Source organism: Eurypyga helias, unplaced genomic scaffold (genome assembly GCF_000690775.1).
Source record: "Eurypyga helias isolate BGI_N326 unplaced genomic scaffold, ASM69077v1 scaffold20211, whole genome shotgun sequence".
In the NCBI taxonomy this organism is placed as follows: domain Eukaryota; kingdom Metazoa; phylum Chordata; class Aves; order Eurypygiformes; family Eurypygidae; genus Eurypyga; species Eurypyga helias.
Window position 1 is genome coordinate 20320 of NW_010232994.1, and position 23611 is coordinate 43930.

General features: G+C 42.7%; 1 protein-coding gene across 1 annotated transcript in view; it reads left to right on the top strand.

The window, feature by feature from the left end:
- The window catches only part of DGCR2 (DiGeorge syndrome critical region gene 2), a 25233-nt gene extending 3299 nt beyond the window's left edge, over positions 1-21934 (top strand). The window contains exons 3-10 of the mRNA XM_010161596.1: positions 7151-7276; positions 9246-9456; positions 10798-10874; positions 13494-13670; positions 15714-15917; positions 19880-20032; positions 20675-20911; positions 21693-21934. Of these exons, the coding sequence (XP_010159898.1) occupies positions 7151-7276; positions 9246-9456; positions 10798-10874; positions 13494-13670; positions 15714-15917; positions 19880-20032; positions 20675-20911; positions 21693-21934 (1427 nt within the window). The remainder of the gene's footprint in view (positions 1-7150; positions 7277-9245; positions 9457-10797; positions 10875-13493; positions 13671-15713; positions 15918-19879; positions 20033-20674; positions 20912-21692) is intronic.
- The last annotated feature ends 1677 nt before the right edge of the window (positions 21935-23611 follow it).

Sequence of the window (23611 nt, forward strand, 5' to 3'; positions counted from 1 at the left end):
CATGAGTTAGAATTCAGCCGTGGCAGAATGCAGAACTTGTATCTCCACAGTGTGACCGAGTTACATTCAAAAGCTGCTTTAACAAGTTGTTTGCCACTGAACTACTTAATTTGCTTGGGGGAGAATCACATGAACTTCGCAGCATTGTCATCACAGCACTGTCTGTTCTCAGGAATTCTGAGTTTTGAGCTATTTTAGTTACAGAGGTGCTACAAAATAGTAATACCGTTATTTTACAGGAACAAGCTCTTTTAAATATTCATATTTTCTAGTGGAATTAGAGAAGTAAATCTAACACTCAGACTTTGAAACTGTGTTATGGTTGGCCATCTCCCCAGTGTGTGCTACACACAGATAGTTAAAAGAGTGTGTTCTGTGCTAGTTTGTGTGAGCGTGTGTATTTTCAGCATGTGGGAAACAAACTGTAGACTGTTGCTTCTGACACTGAAAATTAAGCTGTGACATTGATACTCTGCTTAAGATTATTCTTTAGGATGTGGATGTCCTAAAGAAAGATGGTTTTATAGTTGTGCTGTTCTTCTTCCTCCTTTTTAGCTAAATTTGGCCAAATGTGAAGAATTAGGGACCTAACAAAATTCTGGACGTTAATGCCAGTCAGTGACTGGGGGAAAGCAGTCATGTTAATGTTTGGATTGACTCAAAAAGCACTGAAGACTTCATTGTGGAAATACTAGAACATCCACATTAGGAGAAAATGATATTTGTATCTTGTTGCCTAGGGTGTTAGTCCACAATTTAAATTGTGGCATGGAGGGTGCAACTGGATGATGTTGACTTGAGGCCTGGAGTTGTGAAGAATATTTGGTGTATGGCTAGGAGAAGGATTTTATGGAAGTCACATTTCTCAGTAGATAGGCTCTGCTTTTGTGTTTGGGGTGTAGGTCTCATTGGACTGTTTGGTCTGGCATGATGAGAAGAACTTTAAGGCATGAAAGGAGACGCGTGGGAGAGACTCAATCGCCATGCCTGTATGCAGGAAGAGGAGAGTAACATACATAAAGAATGCTAGAGGGGAAAATGATGGACAGCATAGAGAAGGAAAGTGTTCCACTTGATGAGAAGAGTAATTGGATAAGTAATTGGTGAAAAGGCTGCGCTCAGTAAAACAGCCAGAAAGCTGGGTGTGGTGTTTATGAAAGAACTGACATATTTGCACAGTATTGCAAGGAGTGTAGCCAGCAAACCAGAGGAACAAGAACTACGGGTGTAGGATGTAAAAACTCTGACACCTGTAACAAAAGTTTGGTGGGATAGCGTTGTGAACTGAAATGGGTGTTGAAGGGCATGTTAAGAAAAGGACAGGCTTGTGTGCTGGTGTGCATGTGAGTGGCCTGCTGGAGTATACAAAGAAGTAGCATGAATGAAAGTAAATCTGAGGCCAGAGTAAGTTTGGAAGAGCATGGTTTTCTTATGTTGGGGAAAGCAAATACATATGTGACCAGTCATAGAAGAGACTACGTCCCAGGACATTGACTGGGGAACTAATGCTGCTAATAATAGTAGCACATAGTCATACTCAAGAGTGATAACTTTCTTCCTTGGCCACTGAATTAACAAGGAATGATGAAGCTTTAAATTTAGAAAACACCTTTGGATTTAGATGAGCGAGCAATTGTGAGATGATTCAGCTAAATTTAATACTTTTAATTAAGGTTCTTTAATTTCAGTGAAGGCAGGCCAAACACTAAAAGAACTAGTTGGTGAAACCACCTTGACTTGTGAAACTTGGAGAATTAAAATATCTGTCAATTAAAAAGGATGAAATCTCTGAAGCATGAAAAAAAGCTTGCAAGAAAGGGCTCTGAATCTGGCTGGGAAGCTTGTTAACTTTTCGGCCTTTGAGCTACTAATGGCACACTCCAACGTGAATAACTTGGAAAAGATCAGTGGCAGTGAATTAGGGTTTTGTGGCTGTGATGAAGGTGTGTTCCAGTGACTGTTTAGTCACGCTGGTATTTTCAAAGGTTTAATACAAAGCCATTGTGTAAGTTATTTGGCCCTGTTGGTTTTGTTCACCTTTTTTAGGCCTGATTTCAATCATGTTACAGTAACAAAGCTCCGGCTAAATAAGGGGATAATTAATTAATAAATTTGGTAATCATGTGTTGTCTGAAATACAAGAAACACCCAAACCCTAAGACTTAATAAAATGTCAGAATAATTTCTTGCCAATTTTCAGAACACAACTGAGTAAGACAATCCATTGACTGGCTGAGTAAGTGTGTGAAATGCCTGCTTTTGCTCTACCATATATTTCTCTGAGTATAATTATCATAGCTGGTTTTATTCTTCCTGTCTCTTCAGAATGACCCTTTTCCTTTAAAACATGGAATTCCTTTCAGTCCCAAACTTGCAGTGTGTGAAGTGCTGTTCCCCTTGCCGTTCCCACTGGGCACACAAGTGTTAGTGGAATCTGCAGCAGCGATTACCCTCAATTCGTCTCTCTGGTAGACTGAAACTACTGGCTGCTTGCTCTTAGGAGCATACTGAAACTTCCTTGGGGGGGTTATGTAGCATGTGCCTGCAATGCTCTTACTAAGCAGTGGAGACTCATGAAATATGGGTACTGTTCCATATCGATAGCAATTGACCCTAAAAATAGTTTATCCCAAAGTGGTGTGTTCTGTGAAATGGCATTGATATGTTAAATGGAGACTTCTTACAAATGGGAATTTATTATTTCTACTCACATTCTCTTACATTTCTGGGCAGGGCATCACAGTAACATAACTCTTCCACCTTTATAAAAGTTCTGCAGTTAAACACATAAGAAGGAAGGGCTCTGCACTTTGCCTTTTACTGCTCATTGGATTTCCAGCTTTGCTTCTACCAGAATATCGGATCATCTTCTCCAAATATCCTACCTTCTCTGCAGGCCTTCTGAGCAAAACTCATCCTCATCAGTAGGAGTGGAGCAGGGTTTAGTGTAGCTCTGGCTCTTTACCTATGTTTTATTCTTATGCTATGGACCTTTTTTCTGTCATGTATGAAGAGGGAATTGATGTCTTCAGTTCCAGGCGCTGGGCCTGAGACAGCAGTTGCAAGTGTGGCTAGCAGAAGCGGTATGAGCTGCCCTGCAGTTCCGTGGCAAACAGCATGATTTTACAGGTTTTCATGTTGAGCTTGGAAGCCTAATTTCATACACAAGCCATCTTGCTCGGAAGCAAACTAAATGCTGATCTTGAGCAATGTCATCTGGTAGCTGTTCTTAAGGACCTCCCCAGGTACTGTATCAGGAAGAAACACGCAGACTTGGAGGTCATTTGCAGCAGCACGTACGCACCGCATCGTCTCTGAGTCTGCAGAGTCTGCTTTATGGAGCCAGCTGAGGTATGGCCAGTAACCGATAAAACTGCAGCTGCAGACACCGTTTTCAGGGATCATAAACAGCTTTGTGTTTTGTTTTGCAAGGATATTGTGTTTGGTTCAAGTGACTGTTGACAGTTGTGCACTTTTTAGTACATCTTAAAGCTAAAGAATAATGATAAAAACCTCTGATCGTTTCCACACCTTTTCTGAGCCCTTGCTGAACTTATATGATACATCCTTTTTAACCTACTTTGTGGTGTTTAAATTATAAGATCTTTACTGTCAGTCTTTTGCTTTGAATAGTGCTCAGCACCGCAGGATGCTGTTCTGGGTTGGCATCTATTCCCTAGCATAATACAGTTGATAATGCCAAGCGTGGAGCTGCTTGATCTGAAAAGAATCACTCCTCTCTGGGGACTTCTGAACTGTATTTCCAAATCTTTGGGCACAAAACTGGACTTAATCCTGAATTTCTCTCACCTCTCAAATTACCAGATGGAATTAAAAGCTTTCCAGGCTTTTAGCAGGTAATATGCTGGACAGCGAATTTGAAGCTTAGGGGCCAAGGCAGCTTTTTATGTCAATTTTGAAAATTTATGTGTTTAAACAAGAGCGACCCAAATCTTGGGACAAATAAGATATGATGAGACCTGGTTGCTTCACAAATGGTTGAATTTTGAGATAATTTGATATAGTACATCCATCCTTGTGGAGGGTTTGGCTTGAGTGATTTGTCATCTGTGACACAGTAATTGTGGAAAGAAGTTCAGTTCCCCAAATCCCAGTATTCACCCCTTTGAGTCTCGACCCTACAAGGACCTCTCTATATTACAGTCAGTCTCTTCTGTCCACCTGCCCTTTTTTTGGAGCAAAGCAGACCTTGGGGTGTGTGTGTGTGGCAGGTTGCAGTTTCTCTTCTAGCTCCTCCGACCAGTTTTCCATTTGGTGTTGTGTGTGTTCCCCCGTGCAGTGCTGCTCGGCACGTGTACGTTCCAGCCTGTTCCCGTCTCACATGGTGCCAGTTCTCCCTTTCGTGTGGTCTCAGCTCCTCGGCTCATGTTCCATTTGCCCTACTTGGCTTTTTTGATCATTTTCAGAATATTAAGTGTGCACATGCACAATAAAAATGATGGCTTTTGCCTTCTGGAACACCCAAACATGGTGAGGTTGTGATCTTCTGGCTTAGGTTGTTTTGTTAAAGCTCAGTCCATGGCACTATTAATTTATTTATAAAGATAAAAATATTTTTATAGAAGAAGCAGGAACAGCAAAATACATAGAAAATTCCTGTGCAGAGTATTGAGAAAGTACAATAGAAACCCATTTCAATTACACCTTTGCCACCAGAATCTGCAGTGGCTTTTCATGGCAGTCAAGTGACTTACAGGCTTGTTAGCATCGCTTGCTTTATTGCCCTGGAAAAATTTGTCATTGTTGCTTTCCTGAGAGACCGAAAATTCAGGTCAAACAGAAGCAATTTGATATTTGAAGAGCTTCCATTTATTAAGCAGCTGACAGTGTCAGGCTTGAAGGAGAAGTGACTTCTTGTGGCTGCTTTCTGCCTCTTCAGTCCTGCCGGGTTTCAGCGGCGAGTGCCGCCACGGGCGGATGCTGAGGAAGGAACGAGTGTCCTGCTTCCTGGCGCAGGACTGATCCCACTCCCTCTGTGTGGGATCTGTGTAGCTATTTTTCAAAGCATCTGGCATGAATTCTGTCAATTTAAGATGTTAGCCCAAGTAACCCTTTCTTAACCTTGCATGGTAGAACCTGTGAACTTCTGGTTTATTCCTGGGGGAGGTAAATCGTTAAGTCCTCGTGGGCGTTCTGTTTAGCCGTGGCCGGTCAGCCATATGGTGTTGCATCTGCTGTCACTGCTGAAAGGGAACTGATTCTTCGTGCGTTTGGTTCTTGCTGGTTCTTTGGGTTTAGTTCGTACCATTTAATGCCACTGGGAAATAGAGATTCACGTGCTGAGGTCAGTTCATCTTTGATGAAGCATTCTGCATTAGTTAGTGTCATTTTCAAAGTCTTGCTATAATTAAAGATTTAGACACTTTTTTGGTGTCTCAGTATCACTGAAAAATCATAATGTAAATACTGCTGCTGAAACATAAGGATTAAGAACAGTCAAATTCTAAAACTAAAAATGGATTGGCCTTTAAAGTAATAAAAAATAATTGCTGATCTTCACTGTCAAATTATTTTACCATTCTGTGTCCTTTGAAGTGTACACTAACTGAATTTCTTGGCAGTAACTTCTGGCCTGTGATAAATAGTCTGTTCTAATATGGAACAGGAGAATTACTACTTTATTCCTGTAAGGCCATGTGGGTGTATTATGCACAGCCATTTCCTAATGGGTGATCTCTATAGACATGTAATTCCTAGGATAACGTGATAATTAAATATCCCTTGCTTATCCCATTAACCCAGGGCAAACTCAGTCTGCGAGAGGCAGATGAATGCAAAGCTATTCTGCTCTTCCTAAGCTCCAGCTAGTGACGTTTTTTGCTTTTGCTCGTTGGTGCTAGCATTTTGTTCCAAGGAGTGCACTGGTGGGTGTTCTGAGGGTCTTTCCCCCCACGTAATACACCAAACAGTCTCCAGCTCTTGAGTTTTAAATTGTTGTGAAATTGCTGTGGACTTCTTGCTTTTTAAATAGAGTCTGAAAGGAGGAAGTTTTATTGACAGAGTTTTGGGTGTAGTTCAGACAGATCTAGTTAACCCTATTGAAGACAGCCATGTAGCTCCTCTTTATTTGGGACCATGACTCGTTTATTTGGTTTTGCTGGGCTAAATACAGTTAATCAGCTTTAAAGGAAACTAAGCTGATTTTTTTTTTATATAGAAATGTATGTCTGCATAGCTCTTCCTGCTGGTAGGTTTAAACTATATTACCCTTAATTAGTAGTAGTATGAAATGACATACTAGTAGGTATTTCCAATTTCTGTTCTTGGGTTTTTCATTTCTCTCTTTTAAAGGTTAATCCCTTGTTTCCAGGTTAATCCTTCTCAATGCTCATCTCTGTCTTTCTCAAAGGTTTCTCCCCACCACCATGCCTGACTTCCTACCTATGATCTTGTTTTTCTGGCTATGGCCCATCCTGCAGCATCTCCACCTGAACTGTGTGCTCCTTATTTACTCCTGGTAGGCACATGAAGCCCCCTCAGCCCATTTTCTGGAGTAACATCTTGCACTGTGTTCTTAAGTTACTGCCTCTAGTTGTCACTTACACCCATTAGAAGCGCTGACACAAAGATGAGGGGGTGTGTTGTCTGGTTCAGAAATAATGAACTAATGTTTCCTTTAGACACTTGATTAAATTAAAAAAAAAACTTCTGGCTGAAGGTAGGTTTCCTTTCCTGGTTTTAATTTTGTCCCAGATCTCAGAGAGTGTGTTGGAAGATGTATTGCAGGAGCTGTCTTATCCCTGAACACCCAACCGAGAAACGGAGCAGCTGGAGAGTGGGCAATTCTGTAAACGGGAACAGATAAAATGCACTGGGCATGATGCATTTGCTGCAGCAACTGAAGTGATGAGCATCCTGTGTACAGCTGCAGGCTGCTGAGAATCTCCCAAAATATTTAGCTTGTTCTGCAAGACTTGTGTAGTGGCTTGTTGGTTCTTTTCGATTGTAGGTATTTTGGTTACGTACCCTGTTAAATGGCTAAGCTGTTATTGCAGGGATCTACCATCTTTGTTTACCTGGCTGTGTTACTTATAGGGCTTGAATTAAAACCCAGAGAAAGCTTAATAAAATGCAATCTGCCTTTGCTTGCATCTTTCACGAGTACTTGACCATTCCTTCTGGTCCCCAGGCTTGACAGGGGACCAGCGAACTTACCATGGGAAGGAGAATGTGGACTCCAGGCACAATCGAGGGAGAGGAGGAGAGACAACCCGCTTCCACACTGTCAACGTGGCACAGCCTGTCCGATTTAGCAGTAAGTTGCAGACTGGGAAATGTGGGCCATCTTTCTGATAATTAATTTAGCAAGTTGGACTTCTATGGAGAAATTAGTGGATTTTTCTCTTGCGTGGCTTTTTTGACCAGATTTTATCCACGTATAGTGCTTTTTAAGGTTTTTGGACACCTCTGTATGCCCTTTTATATTGTACAGTCTATGTAGCAGGCCAATACATGCCGAAGAATCCTACTTCCATAGTAATCCTATTTTTGTGAAACCAGAATTGCAGTTTTCTCTTGCAACTCATGGCTGTTAGAGAGAACTAGGCCCCTGGTTTCAGTGATGGTTTCAGCCTGCAGCAGGGGTCATAGTCCAGCACTTGTCTCTTGATGTGAGCTTGCAAATTGCTTGCATGCGATTTTTGGTGGAAACCCAAAATTGATTGCTTTTGACTGAAGTAATTTTGAAGATGATCTTAAAGGTGTAGCACTTATTAGTTAATTAAGTGCATTTCTTATCTTAGTTTTTTACCCTTTTTAATAGGAAAAATACTCTTTAGTGAGCGGGGAGCTTAAGGAAAATCCTTCACTTCTCTGAAGTTAAAGTGTCAAGGATATATATCCTACTTGAATGGATTTCACCATGTTACTCCCATCAGACAGTCAGGAATCTTCAAAAACATCACTTCAGTGTCATCCTGTCCTCTCACCTGCAGCATTGCTAGTGCCGCTGTCGGCACCCTAGTGCCAGCCTTATCTAAAGCGTTACATGTCCTGCAAGTGTCCTTCCTAGACTGCTGCCTCTGAATCTCTGCAGGCCTAAAACATCTAAGGCTCCACTGCCTTTTCCCTCCCAGGGATCATTCAGTGCTTTGGGAATGTGAGACAGCACTGATTAGCCTTGGAGGGAAAGATGGGATTGATGGAAAGATGGAAATGATGGGAAAGATGGAAAGTTTAGGAAGAGGACATGGGGGGAAGACAGTATGGCAGTAATTGGAAACGATTACTTTGGACTGTGGTGATCTTCTGGAAAAAAAGACAAGCGGTTACAAAAAGCAAAAATTCATCTCTTCATGGTTTGGGGTCTTTTTTAGGATAAAAATGCTTATTAAAATTGGTGTTTTGCTTTGTAGTGGAATATGGTAGTTAACTTATGTTAGTAAAATTTATGGAGGACAATAAAGCAATTTAGAAATTGATACAGGAATGTCTAATACGCTCTGCAGTCTGATGGATACTGCATTCTGTCCCATCTTAGTGATGTGAACCGTAGGTCTTAAAAGATCCCATATAAATGCAGAATAAGAAGAGATGTTTAATTAAAGGGCTTCAAATCTAAGTCCGTGTATGATTATTTGATGATAAAGATCACTGTTTCTGAAGGGAATAAATAGGCTTGAGAACAGGAACTCTGTGAATGTGTGCAACAAACAAAACAGTTTGGGAATGTGAAGTTCCTTTCTTAGGTGTTGTGCAAAATTAATACTGCAAATCCAGCTGCTAAAATCATGTTTCATTTGTTTTGAATTTCATCCGTCTGTCTCTTGATTCAAAAGCCTGATGGCCTGTTTCATCCAGAAATGTCTCATGGTTTTTGTTGCCTACTCCCTCAATATTTTTTTTCCCCCTGCTTCTTGTTTTGACGTGGGTTGATCGAACTGATTGGATTTATAAAGACGTGCAAGGAAGTATCTTCCACAGTAGATCATCGTTCTTAATTAAAGACTTTAAAGGCTGTCACAGTAGAAGGAAATATTAGTAGGAGTTGTATCATCTTAAATACACTTTAAAAATATTTCCTTTATCAAAAGCTGTAGTAAAGTAAGCCTTGTGTGGTCTGTAATGCATGCCTCTCCTCCTGGTGAGGTGAAGTATTCAGAGTGGGCTGTGTGTGCACATCAGAGCGATCATGCATTGCACTGCCATGAACTGATCAGCGTGCATTATCTTGAGGGTCCTAATTTGGGGGGAATGGTTTCCCTTCTCTTCTTCATGTTTCCTAGGAAAGTGCCCAACAGGATGGCACCACTATGAGGGCACAGCCAGCTGTTACAGAGTGTATTTAAATGGGGAGAACTACTGGGATGCTGTGCAGACATGTCAGCGGGTGAACGGATCCCTCGCCACCTTCACCGCAGACCAGGAGCTGAGGTTTATCCTGGCACAGGAGTGGGACTTGGAAGAAAAAACATTTGTAAGGAAGGACCAGCGTAGGTGAGTAGGAAGGAAAGGACAAAGAACTATTACATGAGGATGGTTTCTGTGTGATACAAATGAAGATGCTCAGAGGGCTGGAGCACCTCGCTTGTGATGAAAGGGTGAGAGAATTGGGCTTGTTCAGCCTGGAGAAGAGAAGGCTCTGGGGAGCCCTTATTGCATCTTCCAGGACCTGAAGGGGCTACAAGGAAGCTGGGGGGGACTTTTTACAAGGGTCTGTAGTAACAGGACAAGGGGTAATGGGTTTAAATTGAAAGGGGGGGGGGGGTTAGATTAGGGATCAGGAAGAAGTTCGTCATGGAGAGGGTGGTGAGGCACTGGAACAGGGTGCTCAGAGAAGCTGTGGATGCCCCATCCCTGGATGTCTTCAAGGCCAGGCTGGATGAGGCTTGGAGCAACCTGGTCTAGTGGAAGGGGTTCCTGCCCATGGCAGGGGGGTTGGAACTGGATGGTCTTTAAGGTCCCTTTCAACCTAAACCATTCTATGAAACACCGGTAGTTCAGTTTGCTTAGATAATCTAAGGGTAAAATTGACTTCAGATTAATAACGCAGCATGAGCTTGCGGGTTAACTGTTTGGTAGTGGCCATCCCTGTCTGCTGTTTTAACATTAACAGATTAGCTACAATTCAGTGGAGTCTTTCTGTCTCCAGGCTGTCTCAGCAAAGTACTAGTATTCTTGAACTGAAACAAGATGGATTTTACAGTGACTTACTGCTGCACTACTGTTTGTATAGAAATACTTCCTTAATTCTTTTGACAGTATATTTGTTTCCATTAAGTATCAGCAGCTTGAACAAAGACTGCAAGCTTGAGATAAGAATGAAGCAAAAAGCCATTTTGAGTTGCAAGAACTGTGTTTGGCTTGCTTCAGATATTTCATTCTGTTAGTTTACAACAGACATAATTCTCTTTTTTTGCCTGTGGGATTTGTCAGTCTCGTGGGCTGCCGTGACAGATCACCAGGAGCGTGGTTCAGTAGTGGCGTATCCCTGTCTCTGGAGAGTCACATGGTTTGATCCGCAACGGTGACATAAGCTGTATATGTTTTATAAAATATTTGACTTCTGGATGCTTTTGTGTGGGTTTGGGGTTTGAGATACTGAGGTGCTGCGATAACAACAGAATTAGGTGGTTGTTATGAGTAGAAGTAAGACATGGTGAGTTATCTCTCTCCCTCTCCCCGTTGTCAATGTATGGGCTGAAATGTTACAGAAAAAATCATCAGAATGTTTAAAAAGTTAGCTGTTAAGTACGACATTGGAAGGTGCTGTGTTATTTTACTTTGTTAGTAAGGGTTTGGCTTGTATCTTTAGAATCTGACTTAATTTTTTTGTAGGTTCTGGGTTGGATATCAATATGTAATCACCAATCGAAATCACTCTCTAGAAGGTCACTGGGAAGTAGCTTATAAAGGTATGTCTCTCAAATTATTACTTGGTTAAATGGCCCATGGGAACTGGCTTAAATATGAATATTATTTGCAAGAACAACTACTCCTCTTTCAGGGGTAGTGTTGAAATAGTGTAGGGGAACTGCTTTGCTTTACAGTATGAAAACAGAAGAGTTTCATATCCAATATACATGTCTTACTTTCGAGTGGAAGAAGTTTCATTGTTTTGACGTTGATGTCTTATGGAAAGAATGTGTTTTTAGTTTATTTGCACTTTTCTATTGATTAAGCTGAGAGGGAAATTGTTCTGTAGCTTCTTGTTCTTTGTGGTGAATGCCTAGATGAACTGCTGATTCCTCATTCCAGTGTTTGCACTGGATATTTGGGGGTGTTAGCTTTTTAAAAATGAGTAGATTTTTATATTTTTTTAAAAAAATCTTTAATTTTGAAGAACTACCCAGAATTTTTCATTTTAAAGTACTTCAGATAGTTTACTTAAACCAAGACAAAATTTGCCTAATCCCAGAAATAAATCCCAGTTTATATGACTCAAAATTAATCCGATAGGCATCACTGGCTGAACTTTTTCAGTTGCAAAATAAGCAGCTCCCTCTGCTGAAAATGCAAAGTTGTGTTTCTATGCCTTTTAATTTTAACTAATTCAGTTGGCGGATTTGTTAATCTTAAAGTCATTATATGAACTCTTACATGTAGAGTTGAATATCTAAGTGCTGTACTGGTTTAGGGAATGGAAAATTTCAATCAAAAGAGATTTTTCTCTTAAACATCAGCATTGTGAATTCCAGTGTAGCATTTGAAAACTAATCAGAACAGGTGGCTTCTCATATACAATTTTCAGTAATAGAAAATCTGGAAGGGGAGCTGTCCATTAGATACAGATCCATAATTATAAACAGAATTTTGCTAAGTGTTTGGGTCCTGAAAAATACTTCCTTTGACACGTGAGAAGTAGTAGAACCCTGCACAGTACTTGTCTACTGTGCTGCCGTGCACAAAACCACTGATTTCTTTTGTCATTTAGGTGAACAGAGTTGACTGACTATTCAGAGGAAATTGCTCCTGCTTGTGGAGGCAGGAACATTTTCATTAGTTCCTTAAAATAAAGCACCTAAAGAGGTCTTTGGAGAGCAGGAAAAAGGAAGGGAGGAAAGTCCAGCTTTTTAGCATAATGGGGATTTCTGGTCCAGACAATATAGGTAGGTTTCTTCTGTGAAGCCCAGGGGAAAAAAAACCCCGACGTTCTCCTTTTTTAAAGGACCTTTCTTTGCCTTTTGGAAAGTTGACTGCACTGCCATCTGCTGACAGTGTTTACAACCAGGGAGGCATAAATGATAGAAAAATCACGATACCTGTTGTTATCCTAAGTTTTATTTAATTTGATGCATTATATAAATTTAAAGCTTCTCAATACCATATATTCTTTTGTTTGCAAACTGGCTATTTAATAAAGGGATTACCTGTATGAAATAAAGTACATAGTAGTTCACAGTAGCATTCACTAGCTTCTGAATTCCAAGTATCTGTTTGAAAGGTGATTTAGGGTCCTATTGCATGGAAACTTTAGTCCGTTATTGGGAGATGTGGAAGGTAAGCCCTCAAAAAAAAATAGTAGATCCTAGTTGCATTTAAAAAAATTAAACAAGCAAAAAGCCATCATAACCAATGGTGTTTGAAAGTACTGTCATGTCAGAAGACTGTAGTGTGCTAACTGTGAGAGCTGTTACAAAATCAATGTTTAAGCACACAGATTTGGAAAGATGGCTTCTGAAAACATACAAAACGCTAATTTTCACAATTGCTGTGTCTTGGTCTCCCATTAACCTCTGCAGCTTTGCATACCAGCAGATTTCACGGTCAAGCGAGACAATGTTCGGAAACAGGATTTTAAAAGTGATAGAATGCCCTCAACGCCTCTCGTGCTGTTTGGAACCTATCACAGTATGGTCGCTTGACACCTGTGTGAGTTGGGAAGGACCAAATGGCCCACGCCACCCCTGCAGCAGCACGGGCAGCGTTGCAGCCTTGGTCTCCGCACTCTGAATGAGCTGCGTGAGACATGGGGGAGCGGCTGTCTTCAAGGCCAGGCTGGATGAGGCTTGGAGCAACCTGGCCTAGTGGAAGGTGTCCCTGCCCATGGCAGGGGGGTTGGAACTGGATGGTCTTTAAGGTCCCTTCCAACCCAAACCGTTCTGTGATTCTATGCAGGGGACAGATGCACACGCATCTGTGGAAGCACTAGCTGGTGCTTGGAGGGCCCGGTAGACGACTGGTGTGGGTTCTTGCTCTGCTGATGGCGAGTGTGGCCGAACACAGCATTGTTGGAAGGGGTGCATAGCTGTTGGCAGGCAAACCCCATGGGCCTCTGGGAAGCATCCATTGTAGAGATATCGGAACATCACACCTACTAGAGCAGAGCGACAAAATTGCCCAGTACTTTGAAAGCAGCAGCCTCTTCCCTCCCCTCTGTTTGCCTTCCCTCGGAGGAATGTTGCTAATGGAAGCTAAAGCTAGAGGACAGTAGCCTTTGAGCAGAGTCGGTGTGCGTGAAATGAGTGACGTTACAGAGCCTTGTAAAGCTTTGCATACCCACAGGCTGCTTATACCAATGCATCTTGTTCTAGGCTCTTCAGAAGTATTTTTACCCCCTGACCCTATCTTTGGTACGGCTATGTCTGAAAATGAAAACGTTCTTTGTGCCCAGCTTCAGTGTTTCCATTTTCCTACCCTTCGGCACCATGGTTTACACAGCTGGTATGCTGAAAACTGCTATGAGAAATCGTCATTCCTCTGCAAAAGGAGTAAGTTGGGTTTAGTTTCAGTGTTAACAGAGTTGTGTGTTTAAATATGCAGATAACAAATATAGGGAAATTGCTTAGTTATCCTTTCTACCTTTTGCCCAGTGAATCAAATAAAAAAGAGGGGGGGAGAAGTTAAATTTCTGCTTGATGTAAATAAATCTGAGCATCATAATGTGTGGTTGTCAGCCACAGTATAGATTGTCACTGAAAGATGGTTGTTAAGCACCTATATCGGCCCCAAAATGAAGTATACATGAATAAGAGACTTTATAAACCAAAAAAGGCACTTTATTGTGACTCAGGCGTTTCCTTATTTTCATATGAAGTTGTTAATTTGGTATTTCTGGTATATTTTGAATGTAGCAAATCCGATTAAATTCTTTGCAGCCAATTATTAGAACAGGGTGGGCTGGGAGGGGCGGGGAGGGGGGCAAATGGAGCTACTGACTTTAAGTGAAAAAATAGCTTTATCTTGCATTTATTTACTCCAAAAGGCTTTATACCAGCAGAGGTACTGGCAGTATTTTCAGGTAATATTTAAGATACCTGATATAAATGGTGCTTCTTTGCCAGAAGGAGAAAAGTTGCTGAACTTTTACTGCAGTTCCTGAAGTTTCTGGTTTGCTTTTTCTTTAAAGCAGGAAAAAAAAAAACTTACAGAATGGCAGGGGAGGAAAATTTAGCTTTATTTGCTGCTTTTACACCTGAAATATTGAAAATTAGGAGTACAGGATATTGCCTTGTCTGCCTTGATGTAATAAAATCTTAGAATCTGCTATTGAAAGACGTGTTTAGTCACAGTGATGATAAAAAGATGTCCTTTTTGGTCATCTGTTCAGGATGATGTTGTAAGGAAGGCGATAGCTCTGCCAGAACGTTAACCAGAGGGCGAGCGTATCGGATGTGTAAGTTGAGCGGAAGAGTGCCGTGTCCCATTTTGGGCCTTGCAGTGCAAGCAAAATGTTGACGAGACCTTGAGAAGTTGAGACGAGTGCAGTGGGGGGCCATCAAGATGGTGATGTGGGCTGAGGCGCCCATGCTTTGAGATGAGGCAGTGGGGATGGGTCTGCCTCTGCCTGGAGAAGGGGATCCTTCCCGGGGACCTAGTAGCAGCCCACCAGTACTTACAAGGAGGTATCAGGAAGATGGAGCAGGCTCTTCACCGTGGTGTGTGGCCGGAGTCAAGGGACGTGAGGTTGAAACAAGAGATTTGAATTGATGTCAGGGAACTAATTGTTTAATCGTGAGGGTAGTCAGGAGTGGGACAGACTCCTGGGGAGGTTGTGCAGCCTCTACCCTCAGAGGTTTTGATGACCAGATTAGATAAAACCCTGAACAACCTGTTGGGATGTCATAGGTGACCCTGCTTGGAGCAGGAGATGGAGCTGGAGACCTCCTCAGGTCTCCTGTAGCCTGAACTTTCCTGTGGGCCCTTCCGGCTGACCTGTGTGTAGGATGGAAGGGGAAGGCCACTGTTCCCAAACAGCTGCTTCAGCTGGCAGGACCCAGCGCCCTCTGTGTTCCCTCTGTCTGGCTTTGGTACCTGCCCTTAGGTCAGTGGGAGGGAAGGATAGTGGGCAGAAGACACCTCTGCTTCCTCTGCTGGGTAGGGAGCAAGGTGCATCTAAGGCAGAGGAAGTACTATGGCCTTGCTTCTTTGTTGGGCCTGGCCTGTTAAGAATGTCCTTCAGGTTGGTCGAGAAGATCCAGCTTTTCCTAAGTACCAGGAGAGAGGGAGGGGGAGCTGCAGCAGGCATTGACAGCGAAGCTTCAACTTCTCGGCCCACTTGTTTTCCTGAGTCTTGGAGAGGATGCCTGAAAGTGTGTCAGTTCCATTAAAACTCACTTTGTCAACTTTGAGCAGTAAATCATCCCTGCCTGCCTCCAGACTATCCATTATCTTCCCCACTCCTTGGAGATCCCTTTTCAAAGTTGCTTTAACGTGAAGGTGCGGCCTTTAACTGGTGGTCTGCTCACGTTTACAAATCTCTTACTGTAACGGGTTCACAGATGCTTGGATATTGATGTGTGCTTCCGTTCCAGGCCAGACCTGCGTTGATATCAAAGACAACATTGTAGATGAAGGCTACTATTTCACTCCAAAAGGGAATGATCCCTGTTTGAGCTGCACGTGTCACAACGGTGAACCCGAAATGTGCGTGGCCGCTTTGTGCGAACGGCCCCAGGGGTGTCAGCAGTATCGCAAAGACCCTAAGGAGTGCTGCAAATTTACATGTTTAGACCCAGGTAAGAGTTGACTGCTACAGTTTTGTCAAGAAGAATGGGTTCAGTGCTCAACTTGGTTATCTTTGGATATGGCTTTGTTTGAAAAGATGTATCCTCTCAGGGCCTCAGCGTTGCCGGGTACAACCCCCCTGTGGGAAAGGATCTCAGATCGTGGGAAACAAACACTTCAGACTGTGGCTAGAAATAATTAAGTCATCCTTGATGCTACTTATAGAGGAGAAGCAGTAGCTTGTTTTCTGTATGGAGGTTGACACTACTGTGGATTTTTAGCAGAGCGTCTTGCACGGTTCCTTTGTCATGTTTAGTTGTCATGAAAAGAAAAGACTTTTGGGTACTAATGGAGCATCTTTTTCTGGACATGAGCATCTATGTGTGTGGAAGTTTGCATGCAGGGATCACGTGGGAAGCAAAGCTTATAAATTGTGTAGAGTTTTAATAATAATCAGGACATGTGACTTTGCTTGTTGGGTTTGGCATCTCAGTGCAGCTTCTTGTTTTGGATCAGTCCTCAGTTGACTCTGACCAGACTGTTTGTCAGTCACTATTTGGGGATGTAGAATTGGGGTGGGGTGGGGTGGGTGTATTTTTCTGTAAAGAGACTTGTGAAAAGAAATGTATCTTGGAATTTACTGTGAGGGTGGTCAAATACTGGAGCAGATTGCTTGTGGAGCTTCCATCTGTGGGATATTCAATGCCTGGTTGGACTCTGTCCTGGGTACCCTGCTTTAGCTGACGCTGCTTGAGCAGGGGTTGGACGAGATGATCTCAGGACGTCCCTTCCAACCTCAGCCATTCTCTGATATTCTTACTTCCTGGTATTTTAAAAGTACCCAACCTTATCTGCGTGCACTAACAAACTATTGTTCTGAACTCATGGAAAACATGGAAGGTCACCTCTTCCCATCAGAGGCTTCTATTTCTGTCTGTTAGAAAAAAGGGGTGCCCGTTGGTGTCCAAATTTGCAGTCTCTCTTGTTTGTCATAGCTACAGAAGTTAATCATTAATGGCCACTGGCTCCTCCTTGCTGTCATTCACACTCCTTCTGAGGGTTAAGCTTAACAGATGTTTGTAACTAGTGTTGCAGGGTGGTCGGTGGAAGAGTGAGGAAAAGCAGGAGTCTTCCTCCGACTGTTATCAGCAGAGTTAAGAATTTGTCTTCTCTTTTTTTATCTTCAGGAACAGTGTCAGCAAAGCATCATCCAGCAGCCAGGATAAGATGACCTGGGATAACCTCCTGCTGTGTTCTTTAATCCTTGCTTGTTGCTGTGGGTCTTAACTATTTCATGAATACTGATTTGAGGGTGTATTTTACCACATCCTTTCTGATCCTTAAGCTCTTCTTTCTGTACTGAGGCTAAATTAGGCTGTTGCCTGCAGTGTTCTGGTTGGTGGTTGTTGTTTTTTCTTTTTTTTTTAGTAACTTAGTTTTTGAGAGAAGAATCATCACACAATTGTCAAATTTCCTTCATAATGAAGTTACTTCAGCTAGTGATAAACACTGAAATTTTTAAATGAAGCATTTCAGTTTTCCTTCTGGGTGTTTATAAATTACTATTCCAGATGACAAAATTAACTAATTACTTTCTTTAATCAGCATGTATTTATCTTTGTCCAATTCTTACATATATCTTCCCTGAGCTCTGTTGCACAGGAAAGAAAAGAGTTCACTAATCAACGGTAAGTAAATTAATCACCCAAGGAGAGACCAAGGGGGGAAGTAAATCCTGCTGTTGGGTTGGCAGGTAATCAGCTCTCGCAGTGTGAGTGGGTGAGCAGTGATTACAAATGGATAACGAATATTACTTAAGGACTTGGTAGTAGGAGAATTTCAGTGGTAGGAGTGAGCTGAGCAATCACAGCTATACTCTCATGAAAGATGCGTCTCCTCATTTAGCTGAAGATAAATAGCACAGGAAAATCTTTCATGGGCTGATGCTGAAACTGAGGTAGCCTGTCTATTGCTGTTCCATGGATGTGGTTGAAAATAATTTTTCTGTGTGGCTCGTGTTTAGACAGACCTGTGACTCTTTTTTGTGAAGAGCTAATAAAAGAAATAAAATATTTTGAAAGAGCTGTGCGGAAGCTTTTGTGATGCAGTTACACGCGATGCAGGAGTAATACCCTGTAAAACAGCCTGTCTGCAATAATCTATTTACGTGGGCTGGAAATCTCAGTGATGACTTATCTTGTTCTGTCCAAGCTGGGTCTTTGTGTTTTTTTAAATGTAGGACTTTACTTGACCCAAGTTTATCCAGGTTGATCATTGGGAGCTCTCTCAGGCTGGGAGCAGGGTGGTAGAGGCCCAAGACACCCCAGAAAGTCCAAGAATTGCAGCTGTAGCAGGCCTGAAGAGAATACGTGGAAGTTGGGCTTTCTGCCTACAAGATTGGGTCATGCTTGCCTCTGTGTGTATTTTACTGAAGTCACTTTAATGAAGACAGATCTTAGCACCAATTTATGGTGCTCGTGAAGTCCGTGCTGCCACGCAACGGGAGAGGGACAACGGCCCGTCTGTGGTGTTTGGGAGGGCGTGCTAGTTGGTAGGTGCATGACTGCATTGGTTTAAGCTCTGACAGTAAGAGTTGCTGAAAGGTTTGACAGCGGAGAGGTTTTTGTACTGCACAGCCAGATTTGAGAGGGTGTCATGTTCCGGCTCTATTCACCGTGCACTAGTAAATGAATTTCTTCTTGCTAAGCATGCGTTACGTAATAGATACTGGCCTGTTAGCCACGTATGTGTATAAATTAGGTGGATTTTTCTGTTCCTAGTGTCTGTAGCAAGCCAGTACTTACAATTTTTGTGAGGCTTTTAGCTTTCTTTTGTAAGGAATCTTTGATACAGCTTTAGCTGCTGTCAGTGAAAGGAGAAGTATTGGGAGAGCTCTTGCAGCTGCGGAGGGTGCAGGAAAGGAGAGGTGGCCAGGGTCTGGCTGGTTGCTCTAGAAGGTGCTGTGCCTGGGGAGAAGGATTCATACCTGGCAGCGCCTGTGTCCTGTAGCAGGAGGTGACCAGGTTGTGCAGGCACTTCATCTGTTTCGTACCCACACCTAACCTGGGTGCGTTCCTCATTCGGAGCTCTTCAACGGGAAATTGGTGCAAAGAGCACAGCACAGTCATTTTTGGGTTGCTTTTCTTTGTGTAGAGTATCTGTATGTGAGCATGTTACTTAGGCATAGCTGAGTGTGATTAGTTGAATTGTGAAAAAAACCAATACCTGTCATGCCTGGCACAGGTAGAACAGTGACAACTAGCTCACCACAACCTTCCAAGTGTGGATCTGGTTAGCAGTGGCATGGAGTGCTCAGCCTGAAGCTCCTGGGTCTGTTTCAAGTTCTGCCTCTCGCCTTCTGTGTGATTCTAAGAAAACATCTCTACTCAGTTCCTGAAAGATGATTAGCATGTTGATTCACCTTTTTAAGGTGTTTTCTAATTTCTCTCACTTGATGGTGCTAACCAATGCTCCTATGACACCTGGAATTTAGGTGACTGCATCCTGGTGATAACGACAATGCTTAGGGATTTTGTTGTGGAAATGTAGAATTTAAGCTGCCCACAAGTCATGTAGAAATAGTGTGTAGATATGCCGCTTCTCAGGCCTTTCCCACGCCTTCCAGGCTTGCTGTCCTCTCTAGTCTAACATCATCAGCTGTGCCACTGAGACAAGTGGATGTGCAAAATGCAGTTAACCTTTCCTTTTTCCTGTTTTCAGAGACCTGAAGCCTTCAACGTTTTGTCCCTTTTGCTGACGAAGATATTTTCAGAAACATTTAGATCTTCCTGTAATAAACAGATAAATCACCTGATGATTCATGATTTTCTTACATTTTTGAAATACAGAGAAGTGTTAAACCAGGCTAATGAATCCCTACTCTGCATTTCTCTCTCCATTACTGAAAGAAGAACATCAAGAAAAATGGGTCTTGAAGAAAAGTAACAGGCTGCTTTTCTGTTTTATGTAACAGATGGCAACAGTTTGTTTGACTCGATGGCGGGTGGAATGCGTCTGATAGTTAGCTGTATTTCCTCCTTCCTCATCCTCTCTCTGCTGCTTTTCATGGTCCACCGGCTACGGCAGAGACGGAGAGAGCGCATTGAGTCTTTGATTGGAGCAAATTGTAAGTAGCCTGTATCTGTAACGAGCTTTGATCGAAACAGTGTGTGTGCTTGAGAACAGAAGAAATAGCAATCTGTGGAAAACACCAGTGAAGTCCGGTTACACAGCTCCATACTGGGCCTGGATGGAGCTCTGCGCGGGCTGCCTGAACTGGCTATGATTTGTACAAGTTTTGGTTCTCTGAGCCGCTCCAGATTCAAAGAAAAAGCTTTGTATGTCAAACTTAACCTTGTGCCTTATGCTTACGACTGGTAGATCGTAAAGGTGACGCGTGCCGTGCTCTTGCTTGGCTGTGCGTGTGCCTTGGTAGGTTCTTAAACTTGAACTTTTTAAGCTGATAATGGAAAAATATTTTCTGTTTGTATGTGGTGCAGATCTGAAATATCTCCTATGTGTGAATGATCTCCTTTGTCGGAAGAGGTTAGGTTCAAATTTAGATGTGAGGCTGGGAGCAGGTGGGTTTGGGTACCGTTGTGTAACTGCAGCGAGTTGACCTGTATAGGTTATGTAGACTTTTTTAGGTCTGCAGGAGACCTGAGTTCCTTGGGTGTGAAAAGTGGAATAAGGTGATGAGGTCCGCTGTAAATTGAAGAAGAAAGCACGGGATAAAGTCACTGATTTCTTTTTTCTTCTCTTGAAACAGTGCACCACTTTAACTTGGGCCGCAGGATGCCTGGTTTTGATTACGGCCCTGATGGTTTTGGAACTGGCCTTACTCCACTGCATCTTTCAGATGATGGGGAAGGTGGGGCTTTTCACTTCCATGATCCACCTCCACCCTATACTGCTTACAAATATCCAGATATTCAACATCCAGATGACCCACCTCCTCCTTATGAGGCTTCTGTCAATCCAGACAGCATCCTTTGTTCCACTCCAGGTACACAGGCAATAACGCCTCTTTTCTTCCTCTTTTTCATTCTGCCTAGATGGGAGATTTATTTATATTTTTTTAACTGTAACCATGTGTTTTAGTGATTGTGATATGAAAATATACTTCACAATAAAATCTCTTATTGCTGTGATAGAAAAGTATTTTGTTAAAATGTATCATTAAGCTTGGTTTTCCTCAAAGGTTCTTTGAATCACCTAAATTGCAGGTGGAATCCATGCTGCAAGCAGTTTGACTCTTAGACCTTACCTCTTTTCAAGCCTTACCTTGCGGGGGTTACCGGGTTAGCTAGTTTCCGCTGTGCTGGTACCTTTTCTGGTCTTTTGGAGATAGAGATTGGTATTACAAAGTAAAACAAATGTCATCTACAAGAGATTTTGAGCAAAATATATCCAGTGTCTCCTCTCCTCCCCACTTCCACCCACCCACACCCCCCAAAAATTGACCAAAAATACCACTTTCTAATGATTCACCCAGAGCTCTTCAGTTTTGCAGCTGCGATGGTCACATTCTGTGGAAATGGTTCCAAATTGGGATTTTACAGCAGCATATCTCACCAGATAAGTGAGCCTGATTAGTGCAAGCATCTTATTTATACATTGAAGTTTTATTTTTGCCACATAAATTTCCTCTTTTGTGGTGTCATCTCTTTATGCATTAATGCAAAACCAGGAAAAACTCAGAGCTTCCAGAAATACAGTAGATCTGTTTGGGAATGTGAAATTATGTACTTCACGTCCTGATTCTGCTTGTTTTCTGTCCTTTGCAGATGGAGTTCTTTCTCAGACTGTGCAAAGCAGTCCTCCCTCACTAGGAAACTGTGATGTATCCCCACAGCTTACAGAGGGGTCGCTTCCTCCCTCAGTTGGTCCTTCTCCAGTGGAGCTGGAAGACTCTGCTGACAGCAGCACCTTTCTTGTCCCTCCTGACACGCCGCTAAACGAAAACACGCCGGCAGAAACTCTTACGGGCAGCCGTCACAGCCACTGTTCTCTCAATACCATCGTATAAAGGAGTCAAAAGCCGCGTGCCGGTCAGAGAGCGTTTTGGCAACTGTTTGCACAGACACACACTGATCCGTGGTTTGAACTTCAGAAGGAATCTCCACTTCGGGTTGTTGGGTTTTTTTTTTTTTTGAACACTACTTTTATGTTGTAGATTAGGATTGTGCCGCTCGGTTTTTTTGGCTGTCGTCATTCATTCACTAATCGGTTTGTCCTGTAAATATGGATTGTATAACTGCTCTTTTTTTCCATTGGCTATGGAAAAGGGTGCAGAGAATTCCTTGGACTTCTAAGGAGGTGAAAAGTATGGGTAGTTTGGTTGGTTTTTTTTTTTTTTCCCCCCCCTAACTTGAGAGGAGACAAAATCTACATCAGAAAAAAAGCTGCTTGGATTTGGCTGGATACCACTGGACCCAGGGAACAGACGGTGGAAAAGGAGGCTGGGGGCAGTCACCGTTTAATCAGTTGCTTTCTCTGTTGCTTCGTGCTACACGTGGGAAAGGCAGAGAAGATGGAACTACGGGGAAAGGGGCTGGGGGCCGGCTTTACGGAGCAGGATCACTGAGGAGCTAAAACACGTGCCACCACGTAAGAGTTACACGGTTTAACGCACTTGGGTCTTGATCTGCCTTGCTCTTTCGGAACACCGTAGGATGAATGATCTACGCACGTGGTTACTAAGACAACTAGGATCTGCAATTACAATTGTTCGTTGTTGATAGCTGCAACATCTCATATTGTTGGGTACCTTCTGGCCCACCAGCAGAACTGGGCCCGTGTGATGTTTGTGTCCCTTCAGCAGAGTCCTCGTGGGTGGTAGGGGGTACTTTAAGGCAGAGTCGGGGAGCAATTAACTTTGCAGTCCGACTTCTCTGGATGAAGCCCCTGTTTGTTGTGATGCCCTAAGGAAGACTGAAGTGTTTTTCTTTGTAGTTTAACTCCCCCACAGTGAACACTTGCACAAGATTAGCCTGGATAAAAGACCTTTCTACCTGCTTTTCTTATTGCATGCTATACTTAGCATGTAAGTGTGTTCCCTCCCCTCCTTTCCACTTCTTTACAATTCTACAAATACTGTTTAAAAACAGTGCTCCACGGGCACTATACGTGATGTTTAATTCTAATTGGACACTTGTTCCTTATCAGAGTCCCATAAATTGCCAACCCTATTCTAGGGATATCCCCCGTGCCCCCCAAACCATTTATCCAGGTCCCATGAGGGGTTATGCAGAGGTTAGTGTACGTAAAGCAGCTTGCTTCAGTCTGTCCTTTTAAATTTCCCCTGGGGATTGAACTCAGATGGCAAAAAGACTCATTCACCCCTTCACTAAACCTGAAGCCAAGCACTGTTGGTTTTGATAATGAGTGCAAAATAATCTTTACAGGTGATTTTAAATTTTAAGTTTGGATTTCAGTGTACAAATAATTTACCCTTTCCCCCCTCCCATCCTCCTCTGGCCTCTGCTTCTCCTTGGCTTAGTGTAGCAGTCAGCAGACGAGATGAACTGTGAGGGATCTGTAAAGAATGCCCCTTGCACGTGTTCTCCTGTTACCTTATGAAGGGTGCAAGCCTAGAGGGACAGGAAAACGCTGCATGGGGGGGGGGTGTACGCGGTCTATTTTTCTAGTAATGATGAGAAATCATACTTGTATGACAAATCCTGCCCACGGTTGTGGTTTCCCA